The sequence below is a fragment of the Cnephaeus nilssonii genome (genome assembly GCF_951640355.1).
Source record: "Cnephaeus nilssonii genome assembly, chromosome: 3".
NCBI classification, from domain to species: Eukaryota; Metazoa; Chordata; class Mammalia; order Chiroptera; family Vespertilionidae; genus Cnephaeus; species Cnephaeus nilssonii.
Genome location: NC_137074.1, coordinates 44,504,495 through 44,516,670, shown reverse-complemented (window position 1 = coordinate 44,516,670; position 12,176 = coordinate 44,504,495). Strand labels below are relative to the sequence as shown.

The window sequence follows — 12,176 nt, the reverse complement described above, 5'->3', positions numbered from 1 at the left end:
TCATGTATGTTAAGCTCCCCAGAAAATGCTATTATCCTTCTATTGACACTATGTACCAGATCCTTGCAGCCAGGGAACATATCTCCTTTAGGATGGAGAAGAAACTATATAACTTTTTTTAAAAGGCACTTGATGAATGAATGAGTAAATGCATGAATAATGTTCAGAACTCTCCAACTAAATAACAATATCAGTCTCCTAACTACACTGAAAACCTTTGGGCTATCCTTTGACTTCTGGGTTGTTTGGCCCAGTGGAGGCTCTGGTTAAGTGGTCATTAATTGGTGTCATGGTAGAGAAGGAAGCCTGTGAAGGTGGAGTCATTGACATTATCTGCATAGATCCCATTATGCTCCCCTTCCCCATACACCTGGAGCCAGACTTGGTCACCCATATCCAGATGGAGAAGCACAGAGCCAGAGGCTTGGTCCAAGTCCTTGTCCTGGTATTGGTCATAGGTAAAGAGCACAGCCTTGTCCTTCTTGTAGAGGCTGACCTTCATATCTTTCAGGTAGACTGTAATGTGGTAGGAGAAGTAGTAGAGCCCAGGAATGTTGCAGTGGAATTTGCCAGTGGTGCCATCATAGTGGTTTTGCTGATTGTAGAAGATTTTGGTAAAGCGAATGGGAACATTGGGAACAGTGACCCGGGTCTCCAGTCCCACACTGAACGCTGAGCGGTATACATAGGCACTTTCTCCAGGTTCTCCTTTCCTGCCTTGGACTCCTGGAAAGCCTCGGGGACCTTCAACCCCAGTCACTCCAGTTTCACCAGTGTCACCCTTAGGACCAACAAGACCTAAAGAATGAAAAGACCTCAGTGACCACAAGAAATAGAACTCCTGCCTAAGTTGATTCCAACCTAAAACACTGTCCGTATGGCTCCTATATACAACCTGCTTCACTTACAGAGCAAAGAACCAGTGGGAGCATCCAAAGGGGAGAGTTAGACCTCCTATTTCCACATCCTCCCCAGCAGGCTTCCATTAATTCTTTCCAACCTTATGTCCAATAAGTCTCCATCATTGACCTGTCAACTATATACTGTCTGAACCAACCATACTTTTGCTCTTCTATCCCTTTGTGTAGGATGCCCTCCCTTCTTTACTCTGTCCACTCATCTTTCAAGACCTAGCTTAAGCCCTTCCTCCTCCTGAAAGCCTCACTGTTAATCTAAGTTTGCACCTTTTCTCTGTTCCATAATTTGGAATTTGTTCACATTCAATTTGGCATATTTGGAGTGGGCTTCCCAATAGTAACCTTTCACAGTCTTTTGCATTAGGTTTCTCTTCTTAACTAGACCAGGAGCTCTCTAGGAGCAGGACTGTGACCTGCAGGAGGTGAACACTATGTGTGGTTGAATGTCACTGCATGGAATGGAAATTAAGGACAAATGAATAGAAATAGGAATATGAACAAATTGGGACTAGGATGGATGAGGGTGGAGATGGGAAAGGGGACAGAGAAGGAGATACAGATAGAGCAGAATCAAGGATACTTGATTTTTCACAGGTACACCTATTGTCACCACTGGAAGGCCAACCCAAAATCCACTTTAGGTTGCTTATGAGTCACATAAAAAAAAAAAACTTTGCTTCTTTCCTGTGTCTAGACCTTAGTCAATAACTAATACCCTTATATAGTTCTTAGAAGCATTCCTCTATCCAAGAGAAGTCTGAACAAAAAACTTGTTCTTACCCGCATCTCCTTTTTCACCCTTCTCACCAGGAGTGCCATCTCTGCCATCACGTCCTGGGGCCCCATTGTGGCCAGGATGCCCTGGGATGCCCGCTATCCAACCAGTGCAGACCCCCTTAGGCAGGGGAAGTAGGACTCTAGGTTCTTCGGTCGGGGTATCTTGACCATGACTGGGCAGGACTAGTAACAGTAGAACAGCTGGCAGCAACAGCATCCTGATCCCTGAAATCGGAACAGCCATGAGAGACAGACCCCACACAGCACACTCATACTAGATCTAAGCAAGACTCATACCACCTCAGCAGAGTCCATTTCTGAGACCTACTCTCCCAATACTCACCTCTTCCAGGAAGACTTTTCTATTTTAATCTACCTTGATCTTTTTCTGCCCTGATATTTGCAATATTTAACATATTCCTTATGGGTAACCACTCTTCTTCAATAGGATTGTGAGTTCAGTGATGGCACAACAATGTTACTCCAATTTGCTCATATCTGAGCATACGACCAGGCACGGAGAAAGCTCCAAGAGTCAACTTGTCAAGAATCCTTCCCTTGAGTTTTCCAAGGATGCTGACTCAGATCATTCTATCCAATTATTTTATTTTTTTAAATATATTTTTCTTTATTTCAGAGAGGGAGGGAGAGGGAGAGAGAGCTAGAAACATCAATGTTGAGAGAGAATCATTGATCAGCTGCCTCCTGCATGCCCCACACTGGGGATCGAGCCTGCAACCTGGGCATGTGCCCTGACTGGGAATCGAACCGTGACCTCCTGGTTCATATGTCTACGCTCAACCACTGAACCATGCCAGCCGGGCCATTCTATTCCATTCTAACTAACTCCTCTCTCTTGGTTCATTTTGGTTTCGTCTTTACTACCCTGTCCCTTATTTTCTATGTCTGTTCCTCCTCCTTTTTCTCCCATTCTCTTCCTTCCTCTCCCCTCCTCCTGGGTGACATTGGGCCATTTGGTATATTACACACATGCATACACACACATACATGCGCAATGCATACACACACAAACACACACAGCCTTGCCTTGGATTAGTCAGACAATAAGAGATACATTGTCCATTTGCCTGGGCCTCCCTTATCTGGATGTCTTCACATGCCTGATCCCTATGCAGCCTTCAGGACAGTTAAGATATCATCTCACAGGAACCCCTTCTGGTTATCTCTCCCCCAACTGGGTTGGTTCTTCCACTTCTGTGTTCCCCAGTGGCCTCACTTATCTCCATCATTGCACTTCTTTCACTGTACTGTAATTCCTGATTAGCTCGCCCATTAAACTACCTGTGTGGGGGGAGGCAAAGCCTGACACACTACCAGCATAGAGTATGTACTAAATAAATATTTTTATAATAAGAAAGAAAAAAGAGCAAAAGAGCCAGAGAGACGAGGGAAGGAGGAAGAAAGGGAACGAGAAAAGAAGAAGACAAGAGACAAGGAGTGTGGAGTATATTTGAAATATGAATTATAGGAGCCCAAGCAAAAAGCTTAAGTGGAACAGGTGGCCAAGGGTCTCTCTGTCTCAGAATCATCCCTCCATAACCCCCTCCCAGAAGATGGTTCTTTACATACCTAGGGACTTGTACCCTCATAGCTTCTGCCTTGATATTAGGGTGATCTTAGCTCCCACATCTGATTGCCAGAGTCTTAGTCTCCCCATCCCTAAAGTACGCCAGAGAGTTGAAAGCACCAAAGAGGGAAATAAGTCCTAGGACCCTGCATCACAGGTATCGCTAAGACCTTCTGTCTAGTTTGAAAGGTGGTTAATCCCAAGAACCTGATACTAAACAAAACACAGTCCATATGTATTTTATTTTCCCTAAAGACACAATTTTTCATCAGGTTGCTTACCTCTTATAGATTACATGAAATCTCCAGAATTGGGTTTGGCTTTAGGAGACAACTCCTCTGTGAAGGATGCAGGAAAGACCCTGATTGGCAATCTTACCTCCAAAGATGTGCATGGTGTCTGGAATCCACTCCTATGCCCTATTACCTGGGCTCTACATGACAAAACAACCTTATCTTCACATATATATACTCATCTTTTAATGAATGCACACATGTGTGTGTATATATGTGTATATATATATAAAAGATATTAATCTTTTATATATATATACACATATATACACACACATGTGTGCATTCATTAAAACTAGTAATATAAACACTTTGGAAACTACAGAAAACAAAACAATCCTCCATCCTAATAATGTCTCTGCTTATTTTTAAACATAGTGGAAACATACTTTACATAGAAATTTTATTCCCCTATTTTTGCCTTATATTTTTCTAGTTTTTGCAATCATTGTTTTAAATGTGTATGCGTTAATCCATTAAATGGATACAGCCAAAATATATGTAACCATTTCCATTTTGGGTTATTTCCATTTTTAAAATATTATTTTAAAATCTGTAACAAATATCCTTAGGCATATAGCTTATCACCAAATTATCATATGACATATTCTCAGAAGTAAAATTACTGGACCAAAAACTATGAACATTTTTAAAGTTCTTGATGCATATTCCCAAATTGCAGTTTGTTATTACCCAGTAGTATGTCAGTGTGTGTATCAAAGAGCCTACCTTAACTACTCTTACCAGCTTGGGATATTATCATTAAAAATGTTTTTTGTTGTTAATTGACTAAAAGAAACAATACCTCATTACTTTGATCATTAGTGAGCTATACATTTTATTAAAGGCCTGTTTTCTAATTTAATTTTCTGTTCTAATTAATTTTCTCATTCATAATACCCGTTAGTTTTTTTTCACTTATGTAATTAGAACACAATGTGCTTTTTGAATTAATTTGTGTGAGCTCTTTATACAAACACTTTATCACATAGCTATGACTCTTTTCCCTAGTATGCAGATTATTCTTTTGTTTATCCTGATTTTATGATGACAGAAGTTTTAGTTTTTATATAGTCAATTCTGTTGATTTTTTCCTTTGCTTCTAATATTAAACAGTCCTTATTCATGCTAGGGTTTGATAAATATCCTACTTTATTTTCATCTATTGTTTAATAATAGAATGACTGTTTCACTCTTTAGTCCATCTCTGATATTTTGTTTTAGTGTAAACTACAATCTAAAATACTCAAATGATTTCTTAAAGACATTAAAACTAGTTGTTTAAAGACATTTAATTAAATTAATTCTCTCTACTGATCTTATGCATCACTTGTCAAATATCAAATTCAAATGTGACCTTATACACAAAGTGAGAATTGAGAATGAGATGGGTGGATGGAGTGGAGCACAGATAGACGGAGTCAACACAACACAGATAGGGATGCTGCCCCTTGGTGGTCATGAGTCTCTTGTCAAGGCTCACTCTTACCATCTACATGTACCTTTGTTGCCCTCTGCTGGGTGGAGAGCTCAGGAGAGTGTTCTCAGTAGCTCCTGGGAATACAATGAGATGGCTTAGGTTTAGCTCATGTCAAGATAAGAAAGGGGGGAGGAGGGAGATAAGAAAGAGCTGAGTTAAATGAGAAGCCAAGGAAGAGAGACCAGCCAAGCCCCTTTTGTAATTAGGAAGAATACTTGTTCTGAGACTTTTAAAATTTCATACGTCTTTAAACTTTCCCAATGTTTGTCACCTCCATTCTTTTTCCTTATAGGGTTATCACTAAAACTCCTGAGGAGACCTCTGAGAGGCTCTGTGCTTGTTTCTTCAGAAATTAGAAGGGTGGAATCAATGAGACTGTGTTTTCTTTTCCCACAGAGAGACAGGAGGAGAGGATCCAGAACATGAGAACTGGAAGAGGTAGCTATGGAGGGCCCCAGAGATTATAGCAATGGAGGGCTGACTCCAAAGCTGTTGGGAATGCATTCTCCCAGCTCAAGGGACAGCATTCTGTTTCAACACTTCAATGTGATCTATTTTTTCCACTAACAGGGTCAGCGGGGTTCCATGACAGGGGCATGGGGTGGAGGTATTGAAAGGAGGGTGGGGGAAGATGGGTACACGATCCTAGAAAGTTCCTGAAGTGAGGAACAAATTCTGATTGAAGACAAAAATTGTCTTCCAGTCTAATTCTGGGTGGATAATTTTGTAATTGATAACAATTGATAGTCGGTGCAGAGGTGCCTACGTTTCAAAAAATTATTCCAAAATCTTTTGTGCTTTGTTTGGATATAATAATAGTTACACTTTGATTTTGAAAGACTTCTTTATTAAAATTATTAAATGAAACTGTGTGATCTAAGACTCAATTGTGCATATAAAGAAACCTTTCACATGGATCATGAAGAGCAGTGCCAAGTTTCACTTCTAATTCTTCATTGTGTAGAAAGTCCTACCTCACTTGATATTTCATTCTCACAGCCATTTTGAGAGACAGTATGAGGCAGAAATAGGGAGCACATGCTTCATGATCTTGGTGCTCAGGTGAAAATAATTTGTTCTTACCTGTAACATGTTTCAGTCACATATTAGTTGGAGGATTGTGTGGCATAATCCATATAATGTACTTAGAACAGTGCCTGGCACATGTCAGTGTTCAATAAATGTTAGTTCTGGCCCAACCACACTAGTGTGTTCAGTGGTTGAGCATTGACCTATGAACCAGGAGATCTCAGTTCAATTCCCAGTTGGGGCACATGCCCGATTGCAGGCTTAGTCCACAATGTGGGGCATACAGGAGGCAGCCAATCAACGATCCTCTCTCATCATTGATGTTTCTCTCTCCCTTTCCCTTCCTCTCTGAAATCAATAAAAAAATATATTTTTAAATGTTAGCTCTGATTGTATCCATTTTAGAGATGAGGAAAGTGCTCTTCAAGGAGGTTAAGTGACTTGGCCAACATCTCCGAACTACACATAGAGGAGCTGGAAATCAAACTCTGGCCTTCCAAAGCCCAATAATGAACTCTCAGGCATAGGCCAGAGGAGGAAAACAGCATCAGGGTCACACATCTGTCTTTTGCTATTCCATTCATAGGATGGAGACATCCAATAGCATGAACAGACCTCCAGATCATGATGCAAGTGACCTGGCTCCTAATCTAAGCTCCACCATTAACTTGCTGGGTGACTTACCTGCCCCTACTCCCTTTTGGATATCATGCTCTTTGCCTGAAAATATGATTATTAATCCTTATCTTATTTATTTCACATTATTATTGTACAAATCAATTGACTAAAAATATAAAAAGTGTTTTATAAATATACTAGGGGTCCGGTGCACAAAATTTGTGCACTGGGGGTCGGGGGTCCCTCAGCCCAACCTGCCCCCCTCTCAAATACTGGACGCCCTCAGGAGATGTCCTACTGATGGCTTAGGCCCGATCCCCATGGGAAGCGGGCCTAAGCTGCAGTCTGGCCTCCCTTTGTGGGAGGCAACCGGGCTGGTCAGGAGAAGGCACCAGCCCCATCACCCTGCTGCTGTAGCCACTGCTAGTCACCACAGCCACCAAGGTGTTTTCATCAACACGACTCCAGTCCCTTCACCAAGAAAAAAATGACAACTTTCTTTAGGCATTTTCAAGATGTGTCTTTCATAGGATATGCATTTCTTTCTTTCTTTTTTTTTTATCCTCACCTAAGGATATGTTTCCATTGACTTTTAGAGAATGTGGAAGAGAAAGGGAAAGACAGAGAGAAAATTCAAAGTGAGAGGAACACTTTGATTGTTTGTCTCCTGCGTGAGCCCTGATCTGGGCCCCGGCCAGGGAGGAGCCTGCAACCTAGGTACATGCCCTTGATCAGAATCAACCCAGACCCTGCTGTCGGCAGGCTGAGGCTCTATCCACTTAGTCAAACCGGCTAGGGCAGGATATGACATTTCTTAGCCCTCCAGCAGCGGACCTTCATTTTTTTCTCCAGAAGTGTGGTGGAAAAACCCTAGATCACCTTTTTGGATTCTTACTACCCAAGTTACTAAGAATATTACCAGTGGCATACAGGAAGCTTAGCCAATGGGCAGTCAGAAAAGGTGTTTCCTCTATAGTTCACACCAATCATCGGCTGTGCCCTGCCCAGGCCTAAAGCCTCTGGCCAAAGCTTTAGGCCTGGGAAGGGGACCTCCAGCTCCCTGTGATTGCAGACACCACCCATTGGGCAGGGGACCCCAGCTCCCTGCAATCTACCACAGGAGCAGAACCCCTCGCAGGAGTGGACCCCCAGTTGCCTGTGATCCATCGCAGGCTCCCCGCTGGTGCCCAAGGCCAGAAAAGCCTCCAGCGGAGGCTTTCCCAGCCTTGGGCTCAGCCACACCCCAGCCTGCCTGCCATGGATTGCAGGAGCTGACCCCCGGTTGCCTGCGATCCGTTGCAGGCTCCCCACTGGTGCCTGCGATCCATGGTTTCCTGGTGGGCGTGGCTGGTGGGTGTAGCGAAGGTATGGTCAATTTGCATATTACTCTATTATTAGGTAGGATGAAGTGTTCCACACATGTAAGTGAAGAGAATGAAAGCAAACAAATATTTATGGGGCAGCTTTGTGGACCACCCCTTTAATCTCATTTCATTCCCACAACTCCAGAAAGTAGGACTCAATGCCCACAAGAGAAATCTGAGAACCAGAGAGGTGTGATAACCTCTGCCCCAGTATAACAAGTGGAAGCATGCAGAGGTGTCATTTGAAATGGAAGGCTGGCTCCTCTCTACTGCACTGGCTTTCATGGCCCCATGCATAGGAGCTGTTTGCTTTTAAAATTGCAAGGGCTTGTATCCATGCATATAAGCAGAACCAATGGACACAGACACTAAGGGGGTGAAGGCACGAGTGAGGAGGGCAATGCGGGGATAAGAACACATGTAATACCTTAATCAATAAAGAAAAAAATAAAATAAATAAAAAATCACAAGGGGATGATCATGATGTTCTTTGAGTCCTCAAAGGCCATGTTATGATCTCTCATTTTCATATCCTATATAATAAAAGCCTAATATGCTAAGTGTCCGGTCGTCTGGTTGTCCATTCAACCAATCAAAGCATAATATACTAATGATATGCTAAGGCCGCTCAACTGCTCGCTATGATGTGCACTGACCACCAGGGGGCAGACAGTCGACCAGTCAACCAGTCGCTATGATGTACACTGACCACCAGGGGGCAGACACTCCAACCAGTAGGTTAGCTTGCTCCTGGGGTCTGGCTGATCTGGACTGAGCAAGATGGGCGGGACATGCCCTGGACCCCTCCTGTGTCCCCTCCCCAGCTGGCCAACCTACCATGTCCCTCCCCGGCCCTGATCATGCACCTGTGGGGTTGCTCGGCCTGGCCTGCATCCTCTTGAAATCCAGGACCCCTCAGGGGATGTCGGAGAGCCAGTTTCAGCCCGATCCAGCAGGCCAGGCTGAAGGGACCCCACTGGTGCACAAATTCATGGGCCGGGCCTCTAGTGTTAAAATGTATGAGAAATTCCACTTTGACCTGCTGGAATTTCAGTAACAAGAGCAGAATCTTGTGAAATACAAGGATGAGGTCTCCTTTGGGGCTGACAGGGGACAGAGCAGTATTGGGGGAAGAAGTTACCATGCCGGGCGCTAACTCTTCCAGCAGGAAAGGGCAGTAAAGCACAGTTCACACAGCCCCTGGGAGACAAGAGGGGCCTCAGAAACCATCTCACCCCTTCCCTGCTTTTACAAATGGGGGACTAAGGGCAAGGAAAGAGATGCATTTATTAGATTAACCTAGAAACTAACTCCCACACCAGGAGCTTTTATACATTATTCATTTTATTTATTACTTGCTAGTATTTTAATCTTTGTAGGAATTTCATGAAGCAAGGAAAATAACCCCAACTTTTGGGATGGGGAAACAGAGATTAAGATGATTCCTGTGAGATTCCCGTCTGGCTTCCAAACCAGTGAGCTTTCCATCACATTACATTGCTTCCCAAAAGGCTTCCCAGACTGTTTCTTAATCTGCTAAACGAGATCATGTAAGATGAGGGCCATGAGAACACTTTGAAATTAGCAAGAGAGCTTTGGAGCATAAATTGCATGAGGCACTTTTAAATCTGATTTCATTTAATCCTCCCTGTAGCCCAGCTTTGGACTCCCCTATATAGAAGAATGAAGAGACCAAGAACCTGGTTTAAAAATCATACAACTATTTTTTTTCTCTATTGATTAAGGTATTACATATGTGTCCTTATACCCCCATTGCCCCCCACTCCCCCACTCATGCCCTCACCCCCTGGTGTCTGTGTCAATTGGTTAGGCTTATATGCATACATACAAGTCCTTTGGTTGATCTATCCCCCTTATCCCCGCCCTCCCCTACCTTCCCTCTGAGGTTTGACAGTCTGATCGATGCTTCTCTGTCTCTATCATACAACTCTTAGTTTGAATTATATGAACTTGCCATTTTTAAAGGTCAAAAAATGGTAGAATACTGGCAATTTCACATGGTGCGACCTAATGCTAAATGGCAGAAGCAAGCATTAGCTCAGCTCCCAGGAGTGTTACCTGAAAGCTTTCACTCATCCCTGGGAAAACTGTCAACATCTCCATGCCCAAATCTCTCTGTCTGTCACACACACACACACACACACACACACACACACACACACACGCATACACTCATACGCTCATGTTCTCAAAGAACTAGTAAAGCAGAGCATCCCTCCACCACATGTTTAGCATCGGTCTCTCTGCACATGAATTCCTGACTGAAAGTTTCTTGTCTCCAGAGCTTCTACCTCCTGACCTCTGCCAAGTGTCTGTCCGAGGCCGCTGGTCTCCTGGCTTGACAAGGAGTAGATGGAAAGTTTGTCCCTGCAGCCACCTTAGAAAGGACAAGAACCAACTCTTGTGCCTCTCTTTACAACTCCTCAAGAATTCTGGGAGGGTGGCCACAAGGACTGACAATTAAGCCGCAGAGCTGGCTTTCCACTGTTTTGCTTCAAGAACAAAGTGGATACCCTCATACTCCTCTGGGCATATTCTGCCAGCATAAAGGGCACCCCTGCTCCCCAAACTTGTTAGGAGGAGCCAACCTTGCCCCTAAGAAAAAGTCACCAGGACAGAGGCGGCTACACCCCGTGCAAGGCTTGATCTGAAAACCAGAACCTTCCCGACGAGGGACCCACGTCCTCTGACACAAGGACTGGCCTGACATCTAAAATGCCTCCCACTCTGGCCTCTACGTTGACAGCTGGAAACAACCAGGATGCCTCAGACACTGCTCACTGGGGAGAGCAGAATTGAGTTTGGCACAGGCCAGGCAGATCCAGCTGTTTCTATCAGAAATTGTCTTCTAAAAATAAGATTTTTTCATAAGCCCCTCCAGTATGTGCCAGGCCCTTTGCTCACTTTGTCTCATTTGAACCTCTTGACCACCCTGTGAGATGGCCCCACATCTCTAGATATCGCCATATCCACAGATAATCCCAAATCTATAGGCAACAATGTCTCATTCATCTTTGTGTCTTGTGAACCCGTAAAATCTGCTCAATAACATTTGTTGAGTAGAATCATGTGGTAGACCTCAAACTCAGTCTGAGGTTGGGGCTCAGGCATTTCCCAAACTGCCTCTTCCTGTGCTTTTTTCTGTGAGAATCATTTGATCACTTTCTCTTCTTATCTAATTGGACTCTGGCACTGGACCATTCCTCCCCCTCACTGACCCTAACTTTTTCTCTGGGGAGGCATCTTGCCACAGAGTGAACTGGTCAAAATTCAAGATGGTCCCAGGCATTTTGACCAGAGGAACAGTCCCTTTTCTCTTGGAGCTGTGAGAGAATCAAGAAAGCTACCTTGGCTGAGCTTTGCTGTATCATTCGTCATGCTGCTGCAACAGAAGAGTGTGGGGGCACCTGAGCCAGAGGCCCCAAGGCAGAGCAGCCATCCCCATCCCCAGCTTCGAACTTTAATCACATTGCTCTTACCTCCAGGTGTGGGATCCACAGACTGCAGTAAGGATGGAAGAGAGGAGAAGATTGCTCGGCCTCAGCAGCCTGCTACTCATGGGAGCAGGCAGTCCCCACCTCACAGTTGTCCCTTCCCATTGGCCAACCCTGTGAGGGCCAGAGACCAATGGGCCAGCACCTTGCCCCTGGCAGCTGCCCAAGTCTCTACTCTGGGGATCTGGGGCAGCCCAGCTTGGTCTGAAGAGGCCAAGTGGAGACTCAGTCAAACCCTCATGTTCCCAGGCCTTGGCCCTTATTTTTGTTTCTTATAACAGCAAAAGAAGATGGGGTAAGGTTCAAGACCAGAAGCAGGAAACAATATATTTCTGCATCACATGAAAAATTTTCTCATGTAAAAGGGAATCATCCAATGGTCCATAGATTTGCCCTAAAAGTCAGAGGCACCAGTTACCATTATCACACTCCTGGTCACTGCATATGATGAAGTGTGAAACTGTGTTGGCACTACAGAAAGGGGAACAGGCAGAGGGGGCTGCAATAGAGTAAGAAATAGAATACATCCTCCACTCCCTAGCCTGAACCCCAGATTTGTGAGAGACTATGTGTGTTAATTCTGAGAACTGAGGTG

The 12,176-nt window shown here is 44.1% G+C and overlaps 1 protein-coding gene across 1 annotated transcript; it reads right to left on the bottom strand.

The window, feature by feature from the left end:
• Positions 1-277: 277 nt before the first annotated feature.
• On the bottom strand, positions 278-11,646 carry ADIPOQ (adiponectin, C1Q and collagen domain containing; the record flags this gene model as incomplete). The annotated part of the gene is made up of 3 exons (XM_079763540.1): positions 11,567-11,646; positions 1,698-1,919; positions 278-798 (listed from the first exon to the last, which is right to left on the bottom strand). Exons 2-3 carry the CDS (start codon positions 1,909-1,911, stop codon positions 278-280), a joined length of 735 nt encoding a protein of 244 aa, XP_079619666.1. The 5' UTR covers positions 1,912-1,919; positions 11,567-11,646.
• Between the last annotated feature and the right edge of the window lie 530 nt (positions 11,647-12,176).